Source organism: Parus major, chromosome 7 (genome assembly GCF_001522545.3).
Source record: "Parus major isolate Abel chromosome 7, Parus_major1.1, whole genome shotgun sequence".
In the NCBI taxonomy this organism is placed as follows: domain Eukaryota; kingdom Metazoa; phylum Chordata; class Aves; order Passeriformes; family Paridae; genus Parus; species Parus major.
In genome coordinates this window covers 28,723,087-28,747,462 of record NC_031776.1, presented here as the reverse complement: position 1 = coordinate 28,747,462, position 24,376 = coordinate 28,723,087, and the positions used below count along the sequence as shown (strand labels likewise).

Here is a 24,376-nt window from a genome sequence, read left to right as displayed (position 1 = left end):
AGTATCCTTCAGCACAGCTAAACAAACAAGATTCCCCAGCAGTGCAGGGAGCCTTTGCAGTGCCTGCCCAGGGGATGGGGGAGGTAAGAACCCGTCCCCCTGGGGTGGTGTTTGGCAGCAGCTTCCTGTGCCCAGCAGAAACCAGAATAAGGTCACAGCATCACAACTCCAGGGGCTGCCTGCTTCTGGTATCTTCCCGAGTGGACGTGCTCTTTGCCAAGAGCTGAGGACTCCAAATTCCAGCTGACATCCAGGAGTTTTTATGGAGCCTTAGCTCTTCAATCAAACAAGGCTTGTGCTTGCTGCCTGAAGCATGTTACAGAGAATCTGGGAATAATTCCTTTTCTTGGTTATTTCGGGCAAGACAAATAAAACCAAAATGGCCATGTAACACAATAATTTATGCTACAACTGGGGGTTTTAAATATAAAAACCAGCATCATTTTTTTTTCTGGGGCATGTGGCATGCCCCTGTACAGATAGGTATTATGCTCAGCCTGGACTCCTCCCAATGTTGTGCTGGTCCTCACTATGCACTGCAGGACTGTGCTATTGCACTGGCTCGTGTGAGAGCCAATAATTGCATCAGATCTAATTAATTACATGTTATTGTGTCTCTGAATCTGTATTTCTTCATTTATGCTGGAAGGAGGCACTTGCATTTAAAACAAACAGCTGCTTTGGCTTGAAGGATGAATGTTTAATTCTCAGAGAGGGAACATACAAGTTGTTTCAGCCTTCCTGGTCTCATAGGCCAGAGAGAAAATTAGGGTTACATTTTTTCAGTAGTATCTGACTTGCTAAATGTGCTGGGACAGAGTGACTCCCCCAATAAGTTCAGGGGCTCTGCTTGGGTGAGTCAGCAAAAAATGAGATCTTTCATTCCAGCCTTCACAGAGGGACTTTCACTTCTCCTTTGGTCACGGGACTTATCCTGCTTCTGTTCTTCCTTCTGCTTGTTTCAGCTGATTTTTAAAGAACAAAACCATCTTGAAACCTTGCTATTTCCAAAAGTATAAATTTAAAGTAATTCCTTGACACACGTGCCAGTTTACATCATCATTTTTTTCCTGGTCATAAAGAGGTTCAGCTCTCCTACTGCTGGGTGACCTGCATGAGCCAAGAAAGCTGGAGCAACCACAAAGTTCTCCCTGCTGCTGAGTGCCCTTCCTCTCCTGGCTGCCCTCTGTGTGCTGCTGCCTGCAGCACCTGCTGCACCAGGGAGGGTGTGGGATAACAGTCAGCACTGCCAGTGAAAAAAAACACTATTTTTCTGAATCTCAGAGTTTAAAACAGAGCTAACAGCACTCAAAAACCTGCTTTGGTACAGGTAATTTAAGCTTGAATATATCCTTTGAACTCTGCATGTTTGTGTCCTGATAAAATGGTAGAAGCCTACCATTTAGGCATTTGGTGTGATTAAAAGCTAGTTGGAGCAGTTTTGTCAGAGGGGGTTGGGGAATGCTGCTCAAGCAGCATTTGACATGCCATGCATGTTTTGCCAATGTCCTGTAGGTGATCCTGGAGGAGGGAGAACTGATAAACAGCATTTGCTTTTGGGTCAATCATCTTTGCCCTTGAAGAGACCCAGCCAAAAATCACCCCAACTAGGGAAATGTGGATACAAAATCAAGTAGGAAATTTGATTTCCTTTATCAGATGAATTGTTTTATCCCTTTCTTGTTCAAAACAGGGAAATTTACTTAATAATGTCCTGAAGAGCATAAAGCTGTGATACATTTTGACAGCATATTACAGTGCACAGCCTTGCAGATTTTAGTACACTGAGGGACTGTAGACTCTAAAGAGACTTTTGGTAGCCACTATGATATTGTTTTTCACTAGATAGCTTCTACTGTTCAGTTCAATTGAGCTTTTGATGTCTCAAGAGCTTTCATTTCTTTACTTCAAATACAATCTGGTCAAGTCTCAGAGGTACAGACACAATAGGGATGAGCTATCTTGTTGAAGTTTTTTTTGGTCACTGTTGGAATATATTGTAATAGCTTTTTTACCATTTAAAAATGACACAAATATCCAAATTGGACCACCCTTGTTTTGAAGGTCTCCACTGTTAAACGAGGCAAAGGCAAAAACCTGTCTGAACCTGCCACTGTCACTGGAGCAATGGATATGCAGTCAGAGAGGAAATTTGAGCTCAGCTGTGCCTTATGTTCTCAGTGTCCATCATCCATCACCACAACAGAAAGGCTTTGAACTTAGAGAAATGCTAGGCATTACTTTATTTTGCATTTCAAACCCATGGAGGATGGCACATAACCTTCATCATATAAAATTCAATATCCTCCCAGCTTCTGCAGCAGAAGAAAGGGTGAACATCAAAAAATCACCAGCCTGACTTAGCCTGGAACATGTTGGAGAGCCACATGGAAAATGGAAGGTCACATTTAAGGTAGAACTAACAGCAGGTGTGGAAAGAAACACAAATTACTGTGGCCAGAAACTCAAGGAAGAGCATAATATTTTGGCCCATTTTGCTTTGCAAAATAACCACGGTGCTGCACAGGATATACACAGATGTGCTCCAAGAAACGTTGATCTACAGCCAAGTCCCGCTCTGGATATGGACACAAGACTCCCAGCTCAGTCCATGTGTATCTGAGCATGGAGGTACCTTCAGGTGCACAGGGTTAAAGCACACTTGACCTTTGGAGGGTTCCTCTCCTGTGCTCTGCTGGGCTGGACCTCACCATGTGCATCTCTTGAGTGAAGCCACTTCCTCCGTTACTCGCTGAGGTGCTGAGGTGCTGACGCCAGTGTTTGCTTAAATGCCACTGCCTCCATTTTCTCTGAACTTCCAGCTGAACCTAGGTAGAAATACTTAGTTCAGCTAGTTTATGTTGGTCACAAAATACTCAGTTCAGCTAGTTTATCTTGGAACCCTGCACTGCAGAGAGCAGTGTAACAGGAAAATGAGAGCAGGAAACCTTTGCCAAGGTTTGGGCTTATTTATTTAAATCCCAGTTGAAAGGGTTAAGGCAGGGCCTGTTTCTTGACACTTCCAGTGATACTGTTGTTGCAGCCACATAACTTTCTCTTTAATTGCAGGTGAAACTGTTCACAGAATCTAGCTGGCCTTAGGAAGTGTTTGGGTTAGATTTTTCCAGAATTTTAATTTTAGATCTAAAACCAGGACATTTTGTCACTCTAAGGTACAAAAACAAAAAAATAAAAAGGCAGATTTTCTTTTAAAAACCATTTTTCTGAACTCTGTTGAAAGATCAGTCAGAGCATTTCAAAACCCTCCTTCATTTCAAAGTGACTTTTTCTTAGGCACTGGTTTTGCTCTTTTTTTCCCTTCCAATTAGCTCTAGATTTTCCAGGTTTTTATGTTTCCCCCCAACCTCTACCAGCAGCAGCATTTCAGAGTGGAAGTTCTGTCCCAGAAGCCTGGGAGTTGAACTACAAAGGTAACGGTCCCTCTACCAAAAGCTTTACCTTATAAGAATCCTAATAAACTTGGGCTGGGTACAGCTTTTGATAGATTCCCTCCTAAGGATTGAGTAAATAAAACAGCCTTGGATGGGATGGCAGATAATGGTACCAAACATCAGAACAAGGTGTCTGTCAGTGTGACTGTGTGAGGGATGGTGCTCCCACCCTCAGTTCCCAGACAGTAATAATGTTATCTGATTTATGAAAGGGTTGCAGTAGTTGAGAGGTGAAGTTTGCATCTGGCATACAATTAGCTAGGCTTGCCAGGTCTAGGAGGAATTTCATGAGTGATGTTAGGTAGCTGGGAAGAAAACCCTCAGACAAAACTTGTAATTTATTGGGGGTTGTATCCCACTGATTAATGAGGCATGCTTCAGCAATAAAAAAGAGTGTTATACACACAAAACTCACCTCACCATTAAGAAAACAATAAAGTACAGCCACAACAAAGCCCTAAAAGATAAAAGAATTGTGGTCACAGGACTGCAGTGAATGAGGATGAGGCATCTCAAGGGAAATCAGACAGCTTGGATTGCCATTGGAAATTCAAGTCTGTTGCAGTTATATATTCTAACTATTTTTCTTATTTTAAAGAAAAAATAGCTTGTCAAATATTACCTGGAATGATCCAAGAGCCAATTCAAAAAACAGCTGAATTTCCATTGTGCCGCTGCTGGCATCCTCAGGGAAAAAAGCAAAGATGATATAGTGGACCCCAAAGAGAGGGATGAGGAGGAGTGTTGACTTTGCAAGTCTCCTGAGAATAAAAACAGAAGGAAAAGCTGGTGTAGAAGGAGCAAGAAATGCTTGTGGGGCCTTGAATGTCTCATAAAGGATGTAAAGGACATACTTGTATTGGTTGAAATCACTGCTCCGTTTTTTGGGGGAGCTGAGCTTCCTCATCAGGATTCTTAAAATGTTGACAAACAGAATGAAATTAATCTGAAAAAACAAACAAACAAAGTAGGAATGCAAAAGCAACCCACCAAGCAAGAAGCCCAGTATCCACTTATGTGAATGGCCGGTATCAGCAGAGCCACTTCGGAGGGTTTGGACCAGGAAGAAAGAGTAGAGGGTTTGGGGCTGGCCTGCCTGTGTTCATGTTGCCATCCCAGTCTCTGTTCCTGCTTCTCCAGCCTACTTGGCCACCCTGGGCTTGGATCCTGGCTGTCTTCCCTGCTAGTTTGCTACAGCTTTAGTTATGGAGATGGTCTGGGCTTGTTACCCAGGCAAATCACCAAAGGGCAGGAAAGCAGGAGCATGGTTTTGTCCCGTCTGGCTGTGGGGTTCTGACAGCCTCTGCACAGTCTGGCCTCGCTTTGGATGCCAGCAAAGGGGCAGCACTGGAGCTATCACTTGTTAACTGGGACTACAAGTGCTCTTTGTTCCCTGCCAAAAACACTCCGTGTGGTTTGGGATCATGAGGCAAAGCAGTTAAAAGCTGGGAGAGAAGACAGTCGACACTGGAGTTCTTCGTTTTGCATTTTCCCCCTCTCGAAGGGTGGATATCAGATAAAAATGCTGATCTGCTCAGTTTGGGTGCAGATGAGGCAACAGCAGTTTCTGCTCGTTTGACCCTCAGGCAAAGAGTGGGAATAGCAGGGGAGGCAGAGCCGCCTGAGCGTGTCTGTCTGTCTGTCTGTCTGTCTGTCCCGCAGCCAGCGCCTCGCACCCCGTGGGGAGAGACCTCGGGCTGATTTGCCCTTGGCTTGCACAGCCTGCAGAGCTGTACCCCTGTGCAACACCCTGCACCGTGGCAGGTCCTTAACCCTTCCCTGGGCCGGGAAACACCGCGGCAGAGCCGCATCCTCCTCGTGGTGGGCTGTGCGTGCCTGTGGGCATCCGAGCAGGGCTCTGGGGTGGTGGGTCTGGGCTCTTTAAAGTTACTGGATGGAAAGGGAGCAGCTGTGGCTGCTGAGGGCGTCTGGAAAGGGCTGGAAGTTTGGGGGAGCCAGGGAGGGAGAAGGAAGAGTAGAGCTGTGAGGAACTAAAGGTGGAGAGCATGAAGGAAAGAAATACTTCAGGGGTGGAGGGAGCAAAGGAGGTTCCAGTCGGGGTATTCTGAGATTTTTAACCCGTTAGGTCAGGGAAGAGCCGTGTAGGCTGAGCAGGGCTGATAAAAGCCACAGGGGAAGGGGGAGCGGCGGGATTCCTGCCCTGAGGAATTGCCCGCGGGCAGCGCAGGAATGAGCGAGAGCCTGGGAGCACAAAGGTGTTTATCGGTGCTGATTTTCTGCCCTTTGAACTGCTGAAGGCTGTGAGGAATACAGAGATAAGACCTGAATTCTTAAGATCTGGCTGTTTGTTTGGTTATGGGCTTGAGTAAAGCCTCTTCTGGGGGAAACCTGCAGTCATGCAGGCGGCTTCTGCCTTCAGTAGCTTAAACAAGGCAGAATCAGCATCCTGAGGACACTTGGAAGGCGATAGCGGGTGGGGGCGGCCAAAACATAAACTAAGATTGTGCTTTTTGTCTTGCAGAATGCCTGGTTCTTGTTGGCTTTTATATATTGCTGAGTGGCTCTTGGCATGAGGGTTGTTTCACTAATCAAAATAAATGCCATGGCCTCGTTAAGTTGATCCCAAATCACTTGTGCGGTCTGCTGCTTGCCTTGTGGGCATGCAGGATTGCTCACTGGTCAATAGGAGTAGAAGTTTAACCCACCATCTCTGCTGCCTGGGTTTCCGAGAAGTGTGCAAGTGTTGCAGTTTGTGTTTTGCAAGTAAAATGTTTCTTACTGGAAGTCTGAAAACCTCAACCAGCCCTTGGGGTCTCACTAGGAATGACAGCAGGTTACTCTCAAGTAACCAGCAGTTCACATTTCTGGTCTAGGGTTTCAGAAAGGTCATTGCAGCATGGTCTGACCCAGAGCATCTTCATCAGGCAGAGCAACAATCCTGAACAGCAGCTCCAGCCCCCTGGTACCTAAGGCTCTGAAGGAGAGTACCAGCAAATGCTCAAAACACAGGTGTTGAGTATTTGGTTGTGTATTATACACACCAAACTGCTCTTGTCATCACTACTGCCTTGTACTGGGCAAGCTTACACTGAGTTTCAACGCCTGTGCCTTAATTCACTGGGCAGTGCCTCAGTGCTGTCCACTAATATGTGGTGCATGCAGCCTGTGAGATGTTTTCATTCCTGAAAACAAAAGCCAGTGGTCATGTAAGGCAAGTTGGTTTTGGCTTTGCTGAGAGAAGCATTGACCAGCAGACACAAAAGTAATTGTACTGAAATGTACAGCCACTCGTTTCTCCTCTGGAGCTTTCCTTGAAACAGTCCAAAACAAGCTTCCACAAAACAGCCAAGATCATGTGAAATCAACAGGATGTGGAAACCTGATCTTCTTCAGGCTCTTGCTTCTTGGGAGGACACTCTAGCTTTCCCTGTGAACTTAGCTTTGGGGCATTAGTTACTGTCTAAGTCCTGCTAAGCAGAAGTTGCTTAAGCAATAACTCATGGGTCACACCAGTTCAGACACATGCCTAAGATCAGTTCATTAACACACTTCTAAAGCATGTTGAGTAGATGAGCTCTGACTTTGCAGTATTTAAAAATACAGTTTGAATCTGCTTGTCCCAGAAAAGACTTACAAAAATAGACAAAACTATGGGGCCTCTAATGATCCACCAGGTATTGGCATCAGTGTTAATGTCCCAACACCTATAAAAATAGAAGAGAAGGTGCAGTCAGTTATCAAAACATTGGTATCTTTTCAAGCAGGTTTAGTCTGGTTTGCACCTTATTCTCTCATTCTCTTCTCTACAAAACTAATTTCCTGTTCTCACTGAGTGACAGAAAACTGCCCAGCTGCACTGGACAGAAATAGGTCCTTCCCTTAAAGTAGGGGAACACTGTTCAAAATTTTGAAAGGGAGAAGAGAAAGAACCAAAGTTTCACCATTCAGAAAATTAAATACTGATGCTGAAAACATTGTGGTCTGAATTCATACCTGAAGGCTACTTCCTACCCTTGAAAATGTTCAAACGGAATTGGAAGCTTTTTCTTGTATTGCTCAGCTGTACCTCTACTCTACCCACGCTAGGATTCAGGCTCCCACCACAGCAGGATGTTGATTGATTTACTTCCAGCAATTAGAAATGAGCAGGACCCCATGGAACAGCCTGCACAGGGGCTGCATGTTCCCCCTGGCATGCCAGCTTCCTCCACTCCATACCACTTACCCAATATTTTCATGGAGTTGCCTAGCAGTCGCCCATGCAGCCACAAACACTGTTGGGGCACCTGCAATTGGAATAACCAGTTATTGCTTCACAAGTCCATTCCAAAGGCAGACAAAACCCAGTTATTCTCACTGAAAGGAGAACCAGTACCCCATCCCAGGGCGATGAACCACCAGAGGAACTTCCTTTCCGAGAAGAAAGAAATCACCAGGAGAGTGTGGAGGTACAGCCCTTCCACCAGGAGCCAGCTGTAGTTAGACATGATGCAATACTGAAAGAAGACCATGGTGAGCTTACAGCCAGCCTGAGGAAAGAGAGGATAATTAGCTCCTGCCTGGGTTTGTGCCTACCTTCTAACAGAGAGAGCAAGCTGTAAATTAATCTTGGCAAATAGAGATTTTATAGCAATTAGGGGACTAAATGGGTGTCCTCAAAACAGGGGTTCACATGACAAGAAAGCAGAGCTGGCACTCCTAAATGCATTAATCAACTGCCTCACTAGAAGAGCTGAATGTGTTCATGGACACTTGGATTCAGGTTACTGTCTCAGGGGAATTTCACTGTTATTACCTTCTTAGTACCAGTAACACTAATATCACCTCAGAGAAGCACGTGGATATATTGTCAATACTTTTTTCCCAAGAAAAGCAGTTGATAAAGACAAACTAAAATGTTCTCAACATGTTAGTTTTTGCCACAAAAATCCAGCAAATACAGTAGGTTAAAACAACACAAAACAAGCCTATTTTTGTTCCTCTCCCTAATTCTTATCTTTTAGTTTATAGCATTGTCCATCATCTCCAGTGTTGCTCACCCCTCCTCACACCCAAATTTTCAAAATAGTTTGCTGCCAATAAAAAGAAAAAGCCAAAACATTTCAAAATTTGGGAGGTCCCAGACTCTCTGAGTGCAAGCCCTTATCTTACTATCAGGTCCCACACTGCAGTGTAAGTCAGCAATATTTAATATGTTCTCAGAGAAGGGGCAGAGCATACCTCTCTTCTCCCATAACCCCTCATGATGAATATAAAGCTGGGATGGGGATTTCCTTCCTATACACTAAATCCTGCTGGGGAATTGAGGGGTGGAGCAAGCTGGTGAGCCGAGGGTTACCGTGTATGCCCCACAGTAATTTGTGTCTTCAGAGGAAAACAAGACAGCATCCTTGATGAAGTTGGATGAGGCTCGCAAAATGAAGGATGTGAAGAGATGCATGTGGATGTAGTTCCTTGTGCAGTGAAGTCTTCTGCAAAAAAAAAAAAGAGATCCAATGAAGTGACATTCCTCACCAATGTAAGGAGCCTGTGGCTGTAAACAGCAGGTTTCAATCCTTAGTAGTCATAAACTGACAAATGAAGAACAGTGTTGTTCTGTCTGTGAAAGGAAGAGTAATACATCTCCCAAGAGGGACATCCTAGAGAAAACCTTAAAAAGCTACAGTCATATCTACTCCACTTGGGTACTAAAACAAGCTGAACATTGCCAGGAAAATTCTGATTTCATGCCAATATGCTTGTTCTAGCATCCCTCCCTCTTTTCTGGAGTAACATGAACCCAAGGTGTTTATTCACACCTGGATGAATCTATTTATTCTGCCAGCACAGTGCACTTGTGCCTGCAGTGTTTTCTGTATTAAATCTCCACATAGTCTGTGTCCAGAGGCTGTGCAGCCTGAATATAAATTTGCAAAGTAGTTTGGTTTTCTTTTGCCCAGAGGTGCCGCCCTGACATTTACTGTAAGGGAAATTAATTTCACTGAATAAGCAGCACAGTACAAATTCCAGGTTACAGGCATGAGTGAAGATAAGCTGAATGTCAGATTGCTAATAGAAATCTGGAACACCTTGCCAGAAGTCAGTGCAGTGGCACTTAGAGCAAAGTTTTAGCCACAGTCCCAAGTGGGGAAAAGAGCAGCAGGGGGAAAGACACTCTGCCCAAGGGACACTGAAATAATGGGAAGATCTCAGCAGGGAGTTGGTGCAAATGCCATTTGCAACATGCATCCAGCAGTGATTTGGAAAGAAAAGGAGAGCACAATATAATGAGCAGCCCTGAAATTTTGTCATGTCAAATTATGTGAAGGTTTTCAGATATACTTCAATTTTAAGTTTGCCAGCTTAAGATTTTTGTCAGCTGAGATGACCAGAAGTCCTGGCCAAAGACAAACCAGAGATGCTTCTCCTTACCTGAAGGAGGCCAGGACCACTAAGGCTATCATCAGCGTCACAAGGGAGGTGCAGTAGCCGATGGTGTACATGATCTTCAGGGTCATGAAATAGGAACGCTGCAGGGGAACATATAATCACATCTTTACCTTGCCCTGCCTGGTAGAGATCAGCCCACACCAAAAGAAGGATTCCCTCCTCCTATTTAATGAATAAATTTTCTTGTAAAATCAGCTACTGAAATTTCACTGAGCAACAATTTCCAATCACTTGCAGGAAGTATTCATGCTGAAAACTGCCAATAGCAATAGCCCCACCTGGGTTAAATCACAACATCAATCAGTCTCTTCTAAAAGTCTTTCTCCCCTGTGCCCCAGAGCAGCAGATCTGTGGCCATGGGCACTCAGACTCACTCTGGCCTCGTTGGTTGTGTCGTTGACATTGTAGCCACAAGCAATATCAGGTCTTGGGTAGGGGTCTGACCAGCCCTCGCTTGTGCAGTTTCGGTACACAAAACCTGTGCAATAACAATAAAAAAAAGACAGAATGGGTATGACCATTTCCAGCTGTATCTTTGTCCTCGGGGTTCAGTCACTATGTAGGGTTGCTCCAGGAGCCAGGAGATTATGTTGCCCCAGGCAGTGCACTCTGCATAGCTGGAGGCAAAATGCAGCTGAGCTGATTCTGTTGATACTTGCCCAGTGTACTTGTGTGGGTCATAATATTATTTACCCTCTCAGGGATGACTGTGATGGATGTGTTTTTATTAATTGCAACATAAATAATACTGCTCAGTACATCTGGTGTTTCTTGGCCACTATTCCAAGATCAGCAAACACATGACTTGTTCAATCACAGATTCAAACTCCATGCAAACCTGATACTCTGCTGAATGCTTCCACCTCCTTACTGTGGTTTGTCATGCTCCAAATAGAACACAAAACTGTAGATGGTCACAGATTTTCAGTAAGATTTAAATGAATACTAAAAGTCTTTTTCCCACACTGGGCATTATTTTACCCTGTTGATTTCCTTGCTTGCTTGCAAATTAAAGGTTAGGAAGAAATTCCCCTCACTTAAGCTCAACTTCTGGAAAGCTGAGTACTTGAGTCCAACTGTGTCCCTTGTGGCTGTCTTCGGAGAAAAATAGGCATTTGCAGAATTCAGCTCATTTTTCAGATTGGTATCTACAGAGGGCAGTTTGTCTGACCCTCTTCTGCTGGGATGTCTGACTTTAAGACTCCTAATGCTGAGTGAGATGAATGCCCAGCAAGTTGCATATGGCTGAGTGGGATAGTTTTGAACTTGTCCATATTAATGTTTGGTCCCAAAGTGGAAGTGGGAGGTCCTGCCCAACACCACTTACAATGTCACTGGAAGAAAGTGGCCCTAGCAGGTGTGTATATTAGGTGCTGAAGAGAAACTTTTACAAAGAAGTAAAACCACTGTCCACTGTCCTAATCACATTGATCTGTACGGTAAGAATCATACTTTAGAAACATGGGGTGAAATCCTGTCTTCGGTTCAGTGATGGCAATGCTAGCAGGTATTTAAAGGGGACATGAAACCAGCAGTCCTTCTTTGTACAAGCCTTGCCAGAGGGCACCATAAAAGTCTACTTTTCCCCCACACATTTAGCCATTAGGACTTTAGGGTGTCTGGCTCTTGCAAAACATCCCTGCAGTGCAGAGGGAACTGAAGGAGATGCATATGCAGCAGTGTTTGGCAATGGCTTATCCTCTTTGGAGCCCTGCTTGAATTGTCAGGACAGAGTCAGGGCTTCTGCTACCTCTGGGCTAATGCTGGTGACCTGACAGCATGCCTGCACTTGATTTGAACTCACCTCTGTAAACCTGCAAGGCACAGCAAACATGCTTAGAACCCTGAGTGGGAAGAGCTCTGGGTGTGTCATTATCAGACTATTATTCTGATGCCTTTTTGAACATCTTGTTCCAGCTTAGCATCTTTGAAAGGGCCAGGCTTGCTTTATAAGCCAGGTTTTCTATGTTTGAAAAGAAACATAGGTTTTCTATGCAGGCAAGAAACAGCTCTCCCAAAAGGTTCTCCCCAACTTGTCTTGGCACCCAGCAAGGGGGTGGTGTGGTGGCAGATTCTCTACTTCAGTGTCAACTATTAAGACACACTTACTTAACTCGGAGCAAAGCACTGTGCTTGTAAACATGCCTGTGACTGTTTTGTGCTCGAGGCTGTCAAAGCACATCAAACAAAAAGAGGTGGAGCTCTGTGGTGGTGTTGCTGTATGCAAAGCACAGGAGATTATGCCAGGAACATCATGTAGATAGACACCAGGAAAATTTTAACAGGGCTCCTTGGTTATGGGTGACACACACACACGTGGGAAACTGCAGCATGCTCCACTCAAAGCAGACTGGGGATCTGCAGTCTGTCTAAGGATTTAGTTTGGTGTTGTTTACTGGTACTTTGGAATTGCCTGGGCAAGAAGGAACTCTGGCTAAAGGAACTCAGGTTGTGGAACTGGGGCCATCTGATGTGGCCTTTGCCTCTGAATCCTCAAGACTGTCACACCTTCCTTCACTCCATGCCTGAGACACCATGGTCAGTTCTGTTACTTGGTTCCAGATAATTTTGTTTCTTTGGTCTGCTATGTAGAAAGGGACCAGACAGGCTGGGCTGCAAATGCAAGTCTAGATGTGAGCACAGAGACCAGGGCAGAGCTCAGAGCCATCCACATGGTTTAACATATGGGCCTTTGGCATTTGTGGCTGCCCATCTGCTTTGTAAGTGGTGAGGAGAGAACCTTTGCTTTTCCTTTGAAGCAAGCAGATCTTTGTTTTTCTTTTTCAAAATTGTTTCAAACAGGGCAATGGCTGTAGCAATAAATAAACTGAGAAGTCACAAGCCAACCACAGTAGAAAATCAAAGAAGGTGGCCATGTGAATGAGGTTAAACTATTGCTGACTTTGACCCAAAATACCAGATGCAGAGACTGAAATAATATGCTAGTGACGATGGACCAGGTCTTGGGGATCTGTTTTGAACACTGTCACTCTGATTATTGTTTATCAGTTTCTTGATAAGGAGGGCAACTAAAGTTTAAGCTGACTACCTCCAAGATAAGGCAGTAAACATCTGAGATGTAATTATGACCTTTGGATGTACAAATTCCTGTGTTCTTCCCCGGTGAGAAGGCCAGAGGCAGGGAGCAGTTCCCTCTAGTGGCTGTACCAGCAGGGATTTCAGTTACTGCATTTAAGGGCCGGGATCACTCTGCTAAAGATGTAGATGCCAGATGGATGGTTTCTCCAGCGATCTATGCCTTTGTGTAGTTTATCCTTTGGCTTTAAATCAGATTAAAGGGCTCAAAGGGCAGATAATGTTCGTGTGTACAGAAAGAAGCAAGGTTTCTATTTTAATCTGAGTGGCTCGTGTCTGATTTCATTTAAAGAGCACTAAGTGCTTCTCCTCTGAGTTATGTAATCTTTATTAGACAATCTAATACTTTGTCTCCTGTTCCTCCCTTCATAAAATGAATCTGTCTGCTTTTCTATAAGTACTGGACCTCATTAATCTGTGCCCTATAACTGAAGAATGCGAAACCCTCTTCTCATTTGAATCATTAACTCCCTAAAGAGAAATGTAAACACATTTCTTGGGCATTACTGAAAAGCAGAAATGAACAAGAAGCAGGCTTACTTAATAGCTCATGATTACTGTAGCCTTCTGGGAGTAAATTTCACTTCATTTCTAGCTTAGATATCCCAGAAAAAGGACAATAAGGATTGCTTGAGCTCACCTCTGTTTGAGTGAATTGTTTGGTGAGCCATGAAACCTGAATTTCCATGAGATTGTGCCACTTGTATGGATCCTTTTACAGGAAAGAGAGAAATCCCCATTGCAGATTATCTCTTGATGAAGGCAAAAAAGGGGATATTTTCTGCCTAGCTGGATGTTTTGCCAAAATTCATGTGAACCTAATGCTGTGTGAAGTTTTGTCCCCATCAAGCTCCTCTGGGACCAGCCACTGTCTCTAGGAGTTATTAAAAGAGAAAGACAGAAGTAAACACAGCACCTGAGTGGAGAGAACCCTTTCCCTTAAGAAACCATGCTAAAAACGTATTTTTCAGAATAACATTAATTCCTGCACTTTTTTATGTCTGGCTAGAAAAAACATACACTTAAAAGATCTTGCTACTTTAATTCCAGGCTTTTTCATGTTCAGCTTCGTGTTGGAAACAGAGCTGCTAAGTAACTATTGTTCTTTAAAAGAAGGAGAGAAAAAAATTCAAGTTCAGACCTGAGCATGGTATCTTTGTTACTAAATAAAAAATAAAGTGTTTAATAAATAAGTGTTTAATAAAAAACACCTGGGCAAGAAAATCATCATTTTAGCATTACCTTTTTTCCCAGTCAGCATCTGGAAGAATTCGGGGCAGTGAGCATTGACAGTCTGTCCCACAGTGGATGAAGGCCAGCAGCTCATGTTATCCCACATTCCAGCACATCTGCCTGGGGGTGGGCAACAAGGAAATACCATTCAGTGACATAACACCATGAAACTTCTTCCAACAACACTTGGACGTCTCCAAGCAGCACAAGACCATGCAATATGTCCCACGGACCAAGGCAGCTCCAGGAACAAAGATTCTCAGTGCTCTGAAAAGCAAGCTGGATGAGACAGAGCAACTCCTGCTGAAACCTGGATAGGACAGAGCAGTTCCTGATTGCTTCAAACCAGCCCTAGCAAGCTCCCAGACCTGTCCCATTCTTGTCATTGTTCCCACTGGTCTCTACTAGACACACAAATAGTGATTAGAGTAGTTCTGAACTTCACATCAGGCCTTTTATTTCCTAACTGTTTGCTGGTAACTACTGAATGGCCCTGGAAAGATGAAGGAAATCACATGGAAATTTTTAAACTTATTTTCAGTCTTTCTAAAGCTTTCACCTTGAGTCATCCTAATCCTTTCCTTACACAGCATTTTTGTAAATAGGAAAACACGCAACTATATGACCCTGCTTGAGCAGGGAGGTTGGACCAGATGATCCATTGGTCCCTTCCAGCCTCACCCATTCTGTGATTCTGTGACTAGGAGCTTAAACAGCTTCAGGATGATACTTAAACCACAGATCACTTAAATCACATCACAACTTAAATTGTTCTGAGTTGCAAGGGACCCACAAAAAGAGTACAACTCTAAAGTGAATGGCCCATTTGGGGATCACACCCATAACCTAGACATCATTAGCACTGTGCTCTAACCAGCTGAGCTAATCTCATCATACTGGAGAAAGGATAGAGAGCAACAGCATCAATGTCTTCCTTTTATCACCATAAATACTCTTTCACTGTGCTCAGGCTGTGGTGAAGTGAACAATGCCAACAAACTACTCACTGAGCTTGGCTGCCCAGACTTCCCCATCTCCCTCAGTTAGGTGCAAGGGCTGCTTATTTTATGGATAGGCTTTGTCACGGTCCCCTCTCGCAGTCAGGGAGTCAAGTCACCCTCAACTTGACTGTATTGCCATCTGACAGGGCTGGTAGATATGCATCAGGGAGCTCATCTGGTGGCCACTGGAGCAGAATATGATGGTGATCTCTACTTAAACATCTTGTTTAGGTGCTGCATGTTGCTATGGATTAATTTTGGCCTGAGGTTCGGAGTGTTAGTGGAGAAGACCTACATTTGATGCTCTTTGTAGCAAAGAGAAACTGCAATCCTACCATTTCTTATTTTGCTCTTCTCCAGATACAGGCTGAAATCATTCAAACTCATTCCCTTTTGCCTCCACTCCCTGTCCATGGTTTTAGCACAGCCCTCTGAGGTTTCTGCAACATAACAAGGGAAAGAAAGTCCACTGGGGCATGTCAGGACTACCCTGTGCCTGCTGTATTCCAACGTGTGCCATCTGCCCTGCATGCTCCCTGAAGGATGAGGGGAGGAAGTGCTGACCAAACACTCTCCTCAAACACTTCATTTTATAAGGCCAACCTCCATTTGCCTGACAAAAATATTTACATTTCTAGAAATGTATTGATTTCCTCCTGTGCAAGAGTCCTAATTCCTGAAAGTACAAAGATGTTCACAGCCAGGGCAGCACCTCAGCCCTGATGTCCTCCCTGTGCCAAAGTTTATAAGTCTTGGAAAGGATTTACTTCAAAGCAAAAGTTTAAAGGCAAGCAAAACTTCACCTTGGGTGATATTTATGACTTAACTTCCCACATTGTTTGGTTTATCAAACCTTCATGCCAACACCACAGGCATAAAACCTCCAAATCAGACCAAATGCACAGAAAAACCTGGCAAAATTATGATGTTGGGTGGTTTCCATCCAGGAAGAGAAAACAAAAATTAGCTGAGCTATTCTTCCTGCAGGTGGGCTTCTTGCCACTTGTCATGGATGAAAGCTGGTATCCCCCATCCCCAGCTAGATAAAGAGCCTCGGGGTGGAGACAAAGTACAGCAACACCTCCCTCACATGGCCCTGTGCCCTTTGGGATCGCCCTCAAGCAGCACTCACAGCATTCTCCCAGCAGCAATACACAGTGTCACTATGATCAGGGGTTCCAGGTCTCCAGTAGCTTCCCCACCCTGCTCCTTGCTCCCAAGAGAATTTTCTTGTCTTCACTCATGCACAAAAAAGAATGTAACTGTGTCTTGGGTTACGTTAATATTACACTGCTCCCTTTCCCAAGCTAATGTTATCATAAGGGCAGAGTCCCTTTTCCCTTTTACTGCAGGAGGATAAGGAACACTCACTGCTCAGGTACCTGATTCCCCAGCAGTGAACTTCTGTGTTTGTGCCATCTTCAGAGGAATGTGAGCACTGCAACAGAGATGTCATGGTGGAAGTTTTTCCCCTGCTTTGTCCTTTCTCTTGCCTGTGCCAGTCAAAGCTTCTGGGGCAGGTGCAGGAAGGATGAGGTGTGGAAGCCACACCCTGTGAAGCCACCTTTATTCCTCCCTGCATGACCCACCAAGGGTATGCACTGAATTCCTCAGCTTTGTTTCTTTCTTCCTCAAACTGAAAGCCTTGTATGGGATTTTCTCCATATGGACTAAAGGCATGCAGATACTTTAAAGGCTGGAGGTATTTTCAGATGTTCTATTTCCCAGAATAGAAGCATTACCCCCTAATTTACCAAGGTAACAAATCCCTCTTAGAGTTTGGTAGAATTTTAGGTAGAATTACCCATTAAAAAATTCCAATAACAAAAGGTCTTGAGTGGATTTTAAGATGTGGATCCGGTTTAAAATTGGATTAAGTCTCTGCTGAGAAGCTACTATTTGACTGAGATAGAACAAGACCGTCTGTAAAATGGTATTGCCTGCTAATGCTAGTGTGGGTCCACGCCTGCTAATGCTAGTGTGGGTCCACACCTGCACGGTCCTGTGGAGTTTTACTTGTCTGCATCTGTGGAGCTCTGGTGCCTAGGCAACACAGAGCTGAACGTTAGAGCCATCTCACAGGATCAAAGCAGCGAAAGAAATAGGCTGACAAACCACCCTCCACTGAAGGAAACAAACAATACTGGTTCATTAATATCATCAAACTTCTTACATTCAATGAAATAGATCTGCCTTGTGGAGTAGCTGGAAGCTTGCCATAAGGTATTTTGTCACTGCTACATGACTGCAATGCCCTGAGGTTGTGCTCACACCCATCAGTCTGCAAGGGACAGGGATAAAACAGTGACAGAGAAAAATGCAAGGCGACCTAAGAAACCAGGCAATAGATCTTTCCTCTGAGTTCTGCCCTTTGGCCGGGACATAGTGGACTGTTCTGTGTCTCCAACACTCTGTTAGAGGGGAAATTTTTGAAACCAAGAACACACTTTAGCTCCACAGGGTTTCCTGTCAGTGGCCAGGAGAGCCTGCACACAGCACATCCCATGGGAGCTCCTTCTCATGCTGGTGAGAACCTTGCCCATGTTATGGCCCACAGAAATGATGCAGAATCAGCTCAGTCTGTGAGATGCTGTGAGTGACACAACCCCATCCTTAGTGGTGATGGCTGGTGACACACAAAAAAATAGTCACATTGCTGCCTACTCCCAATGTTCTGAGATGCTGACCCAGCAGCTGCTCAGGGGAACTAACACACAGTTCACAGAAAAGGTTTAATCATCTCTTGCACATGACCCCTGTTGCTCAGCTGTGAAAGTGAAACTGTCTACATGATGAGGACCACAGTACCACAACTTTCCCAGGCCAAAAAACTCTTTTATATGATGATAAATGCTCACTGAAATTCAAGAACTCTGTTAGGTGACAGTAACTTGGAACAAGGAGGAAGCAATGAGAACCTTCAAGCCATGGAATTTAAAGTTGGCTGCTGGTCTTCATTGATTTTTAAGGTAAGTAGTTTAGTAAATTTACACTTGCTGGGGTGACTTTTTAAATTATCCTTGTCCAAGATGGGCTGCAATTTGCAATATTTTGTTGCTGGTGTGTTCTCCAGTTGTGAGGATAACAGTCAAGCAGCTGTTCCCACAACTCTTCCTGTCACAGTAAGGTCAAAATCCCACTCTCAAAGCCTTGTAACAGATCTTACCCGTTTTTTTGCTCCTAAAGGAGAGATGTATGCTAAGTGCATACCTCCTATGGGAACAGATACTGGGGTACCTGAGTTTGAGGAATGCAGTTCATGTGAGAGCAGCTTTTATCGAGTGCATTTGTTCAGTCTTTTTACCTGAGCTCAGGAGCAGATCATTTTCAGTCGTTCTGTTCCTTGCCTCCAGGGAAAGAGTCTCCACACACTTTTCCTCCTCCCTTTTCAGGACGCCCAGAAGGTCACAGACAGGTGGAATAGCTTCCATCTACAAATTTTAAAAGCAGTGGAATCACTTTTCATCTTAAAACATATAAAATCTCAACAGAATCTACCTTTTTTATGCTCATATTACCCATGGAAGTCTATCACTTGATTGTGGGCAATATTTCCTTGAAATACAGACAGTTTTCCCAGTTAAGTCTGCATTTTTGTAGTAGCAGCTGGCAAGCACAGACTGAGTTTATGTCTTCTCTCTTTTGCTGACATTACTGACATTGAGAAAAATGTGTTATTCCGCTAAATTAAGTACATGAACAGGATGCTCTTCCAAAAGACTGCAGAAACATCCAGAACACTGCTGGAGTCTCCTAGAGTAACAGAGAATTAATCACTCACCCATGGCAGTGTTAAACCATACACCTGGCAGGTCATTTTCCTGGGCACAAGTGGTCCAAATATGCCCACTGGTTGCAGACCACCTAAGCCTGTTTCACTGCTACCATCTGGTAACTGCAGGAGCCCACCTGAATGCAGAATCTCACCCAAATTTTTGTGAGAAGCTAGGTTGTAATTTGCCCTGAGGTCATTTTCTCATCTTCCCAGCCTCCTTTCTCATAAAACCATGTAGAAATGTTAGTGTTCACTCAATCCTGACATAGCAATTAAATGTGTGTTTATGTTTTATGCAGCTGGACCAAAATGAGTGAAAAAACCAAACAGCTACAGACCATTAAAATGACGAGTATTGAAAATCATTGCACAGTTATTTGCAGGACAAGGTCTTAACAGATACATCATTCAGGAAAAAAGTACTTTTACCCTTTCTGTTATTTTACCAGTGTCTATTCCTTTTGACACAAGAGACCTGAATATAAGTGGATGCCCACTGTAATGTATTAGAAAATTTCTCTCTAATGGATAAACCCAAAATCTCTATAAATTTTCACTATGGAAATTTTACGTACATATATATAAATGCATATGTATCTATATACCTAATGAAGAGATTAAAAGTCAGTCATCAGTCTCTGTTAGTTGAAAAGTATCAGACAGAATTTGTTTACGTTCTTTGTTCAAGAAAGTTAACCCATCACATTACTGCTCAACCTAATAAATCTTGTAGCATTGCTGATCACTTTCAGATTAGATTTGGGAGAAAGAACAATCCCTGAAAACCTTGTAATGAGAACTATTAGTTTTCTACAATTAAATTTTAGCATATCAGACATTAGAGACCATATTCCCACTGTTTTGGCTGGAAATTTTTTGAGTAGTCATCTAATTGGTCTGGTATGTTCAGTATCTTTCTCCCTTGTCTTTTTTGTGTCTTGAAATAAATGAACTAGAAATAACCTATTTTTTCACAATGTAATGAATTTTCTGGAATCACACGTGCAAAGACTTTATATGAAAGAAACTCTCTTCTGATGCCAGCATTTGAATGCTGAGCATTTGAAATGGCCAACGTAACCAACCTGGTTTGCATGAGGGTTTTTAAGATGATACTGAACATATGTAAAAATAAATGCTAGGAATCATGTCAACAATGATCTCAGGAACAGGGGAATACTCCATCTTAAAAAAGCCTTTACATTGTGTGGGCTCTGTTTTCCTTTAAGAAATGTGGATCCTAAGTTTTAGTTTTAAAAAGATTTAAATTGTCTTATTTCTTTATGGCTAGAGTGAGGCCACACACTTTTAGCACACCCAGTTGTGAAGATCACCCTGATGATCTGATACAGCATTGCTTTTTTATACTAAATGTGTTGTTCAAGCAGGAATACAGCATAGGTAGTGCCTTACAATTACTGTTTTACCCCACAAAGTGATGTCCACCTTATTCTTTTTCAGCTGGATACCACTTCCTGGTAATAGACATGCAATTAACAGCATTTTAAGCCCAGGGAAAGCAGAGAGCTTCCAGGTGTAGGCTTAAAGACCTTGTTTTCCTCCATCATTGTCCCTGAGCCAATCTTTGCCAACACTGGCATCCGAGGGGGCAGGCTGGGTGTGAGCGCTAGGATGTTTGCGGAGTGATGTGAAATCTGTTTCCCCTGCCATGGCCGGATAACCCCACTCTGCTACCAGCTGTGCTCCATCTCACTCGTGTTTACCATCCACAAGTGGGAGCAAACAGCCTGCCCCTGCTGCTTGAGAACGAGCAGGAAGAGGGGCTCCTCTACGTGCGGTTTCTATGTCTCTTCCTAAACAGTTCCCTGAAACAGTTTTGATCTCCTTGACACTTCACCAGCTACTAAAAGGAAAATTAACTCTATCCCAGCTGAAACCAGGACAGAGAGAAAGACGTCCTCATATTTTGTTTCAAGACAAGATACCTAATCCATTCTAAACAGAGATAACTGTGATAAATAGATCTCCAGAATAGGCAAAAAGCTGTACTATTAACAGCAACAGCCAAGACAGCTTTTAAAGTGTGAAATGAATGGATCTAAACATTATTCATAATTCACAACCATTTCATTTTAAAATAAGTGGATTTAGTGTAATGAGAGGGTTTAAGGAGCGAAAGATGCCTGGCAACATGAAAATAGGTATTTTGAAAGATTAGAAGAACCAATAGAAGGAGGTGCTCTTGGAGACACCCTGAGCAATGACATCTATTTACAGAGTTCTTTAGGTAGTACTAAGAATAAGAAATCAAAATTACAAGAAACCCATCACAGTCACTGTTTTTACTGCAGAGGATGATCAAAAGGCAAAATATTTTAAGATTGCATTCGCTCTGTTATTAAAATATCTAGGCAGAGCTCAGGTTTTCTCACAGTTGGAGCCAAATCCCCTGCTGGGACAAATAAATTGATTTTTCCATTTGTTGTAATGAAACAGTGATTTGATCCATTCCTAACTACTCACACCCAAGCTGGACACATTTCACCCCTTGTTTTATATGCATTCAAAATCTGAATAACCTGAGCAGCACCTGGAGATCACAGTCCAGGTTCCACTCTCCTTTCTGACTGATCCAAGCACCCGGAGCTCAGCAGTGACAATCTGCCTCATAAATCTCAGTAAAATGATAAAACTTAAAAAAACCAACCAATTCAAACTTTGTGGTGTAAATATCACTTCACATTCCTTTAATCTGAGTCCAGGAAGGCACTGCTAGACATGGGCATTGCCCCTTACGGGATTGATTGCTGGTGTAAATCAGTAAAGCTTATCTGAAAGGGGTCAAATCTTTCCTCGTTCATCACACCACCTGCTGTGTTTGTCAAAGTGGGTTAGTAACACTGCTGTCTTTATAAAGGTGGGGAAACTGAGGCATCCAGCATCTAGTCATATGGCCACTGTCAATTAGTGCAGGAAGCAGCAGAAACAAGTATAAAATTTTAAAATCCCAGGTTCTACACAGATCTTTCTAAACAGAGACACCACCACTTCATGGAACAGAGGTGCTCAGAATTTCTCAGATAACATGTGATTCCATGCAAACAGGAATAAATAGACCTGAGCACCTACCGGGACAGCTGAAATCCAGAAGAAGATCACCCACATGGTCCACATAGTCAAACACTCTCTGTTTTCTTCATCTCTCATGCATCAGAGGTCAGCAAGCTCTTTGTATGCTCTCCAGCGTGGCTCCTAGTTCTTTTCACTTCATCCTTTTCCCTCCCTGAGTTTTTCCCTTCCCAGCTTTGACCATCCTTAGCCAATGTTTCTCTCCAGCTGCTGAGCTCTAGAAAGCATCAACAGCGACAGGACCCCCTCCTCCCATCCACCCTGCAAACTCTCCTCCTCCTTTGCAGAGGCGCCCTGTCCCAAGAATTACAGCACCTCTCGAGCATGTTCTTACTGTTGTCTGCCTTCCTTCCTGGCTATTATTCACTGTTATCGATGGGTGTCGCTGGGTAATGATCATTCCTCATGCTCCCACGATAAGGAACCAAGCATGACTCCCCTGTAAGATGTCAGCCCCACAGTGGCAAGGGCAATCAATCAAGGGGAAGTACTGCCCTGGAATAATTGCTCTGCTGAGAAGCCTGAGTTGGAGGAATGTGATTCAGGCTGTCTGCACTGCTTCTGCTCTCGACAGCTCTGCACATGTTTCCCACCGGGAGCACACATCCCTGAGAGCCAGAAATCAGGACGCTGGCAGATCTTGCTGCAGGTGATCCAGCTGCCTGCATGTCCCACCAAGCCCAGCTGAGCATAGCTGCCAGAGCCAAAGACAACTTCTTGTCTGGGATAAACAGGGAATCTGCTCTCCCCTTCAAAAGAGGACTCCAAATACTCCCTAGACTTCATCATCTTATTCAGCATCTGAAGAAACAGCCAGTCTGCATTTCATTCCAATGCTGTAGGCTGCAGTGAGTCGTTGTATTTGGATCCCACTGGTACCTCATTTTTGGGATGTAGATTCCAGACATCCTGGGTTTCCCAAAGACCGTTCCTTGGCAGTCCCCTCACCTGTCACCAGAGCACTCTCTGTTGTTCTGGTTTTGTTTCTGTGGCAAAACTATTGTAAAGGGGCTGTGTGCTTAGCTGGGTGTGAGCTCCCAGCTGCCGAGGCAGGCACTCCAGACCCTTGCTTTCACATTCACTTCTAGCACAATACTGAATATGGCTTCAAAAAAGAGTCAAAGTTTGCACAGTGTACCAGTGCTCTTTCTCAAAGCATGACAGTCCTCGGCTTGTCTCAAAACATCTTTTACCACCTATTCCAATTCACCACCACCAGATAGGTCAAATTTAATGAAGGGCTGCCCAGAACACATATGTGCTCCAGGTTTACCAGTAAAGCCAATGACTAGGAAAAATACATGGCTAATTTCCTGTATGCTGAAAATCCTACCATTGGATTAAACAAGTCATCTGCTGAGCAGCACAATGAAGGAATTTGAGTTTCCTAGCAAGTGCTGCCCTTTCCATGCCCATCTTGACTCCAATTCCTCTCTGTATGTGCTTGTGAAGATCGTTGAGTTGCAATGCTCCCTCTTTCCCTACACACCATCCTCCTCTCTCCTCGCAGTCCCAGAGCAGCAGCCAGGCAAGCAGCAGCATTTGCTTAACTCCACACTAGCTCTGTCCTGTTCATCCACCACACTCACACAGCATCCTTCCCCCCAAAATGGCAAATGCTTCGATCTTCCTTGCCCCAGTCCACTAACCTTGTAGTGATTTTCATTTCTTGAAGACATTTGCTTCCCCACAGAGCTTGGTTGAAAATATCAAAGGGTTAAACAAACTGTTGAAAGGGGGTCTGAGAGGCAGCCAGACAATGTCACTGTAGTAGTCAGAAGGAACCACACTGAAAATGCTGCATCATCTCGGTGGGCTGCCAAATCTTTCGCTCTCTTCCTTTGGCTTAAGGAATATTTTATTATTCCATTCATATTGCAGCATCTTCCCCTGAAAGCCAGCACTCTTTCTTGCATTTATGTAATTGAGAAAGCTTTGCTTCTGAATGTACTTTGGAATATGGGGTTTTTTCCAAAATAGGCCCAGGAGCTGGAGAGTCAATGTTGAATTTAAACACCAGTGGTGTGAATTAATATTTTGCGATCCTCCCATTTTATTCACGTGCAGAATGAGTGTTTGAAAGAAGATGGATGCAAAATAAAACCTGGGAAATTCTCACCTGTACAAACCATTGCTTGGCTCACAGCAGACGTCAGCCCAGTGGGACAAACAGGGAGAGCTGGGAAACCCAACAGCAGCTGCAGACTACAAAGGATTATTACCAAGAATTCACCAAGCCCCAAATGGGGCATTTGTTTAATTAAACAATAGCTGTGTGTATTTGCTTTTATACCTACTCAGTATACCCCTTGTAAATTTGTCACAGCTAGAATTTCTTT

General features: G+C 43.8%; 1 protein-coding gene across 2 annotated transcripts; it reads right to left on the bottom strand.

Annotated features, from left to right (window-relative positions):
- Window positions 1-2,219: 2,219 nt before the first annotated feature.
- SCTR (secretin receptor) lies at window positions 2,220-24,061 on the bottom strand. Of its 2 annotated transcripts, none has more exons than XM_015634319.1 (13): window positions 23,687-24,061; window positions 18,477-18,603; window positions 14,181-14,291; window positions 10,217-10,320; window positions 9,825-9,922; window positions 8,752-8,884; window positions 7,789-7,942; window positions 7,639-7,699; window positions 7,048-7,117; window positions 4,307-4,398; window positions 4,075-4,213; window positions 3,868-3,909; window positions 2,220-2,828 (listed from the first exon to the last, which is right to left on the bottom strand). In XM_015634319.1, exons 1-13 carry the CDS (start codon window positions 23,714-23,716, stop codon window positions 2,652-2,654), a joined length of 1,338 nt encoding a protein of 445 aa, XP_015489805.1. In that variant the 5' UTR covers window positions 23,717-24,061; the 3' UTR covers window positions 2,220-2,651. The 2 variants fall into 2 exon arrangements, with proteins under 2 accessions (XP_015489805.1, XP_015489804.1); XM_015634318.3 differs by lacking the exon at window positions 23,687-24,061 and adding an exon at window positions 22,038-22,415.
- Between the last annotated feature and the right edge of the window lie 315 nt (window positions 24,062-24,376).

Bases quoted from the DNA above. Each gene is read 5' to 3' on its own strand.
- SCTR (XM_015634318.3), bottom strand. From the start codon at position 22,115: ATGAGAGATGAAGAAAACAGAGAGTGTTTGACTATGTGGACCATGTGG. The intron at 14,292-18,476 runs GTAAAAAGACTG...GCCCACCCCCAG, and splicing joins TGATCTGCTCCTGAGCTCAG to GCAGATGTGCTGGAATGTGG. The intron at 2,829-3,867 runs GTGAGTTTTGTG...ATTTCTACCTAG, and splicing joins ATTGTTTTCTTAATGGTGAG to GTTCAGCTGGAAGTTCAGAG.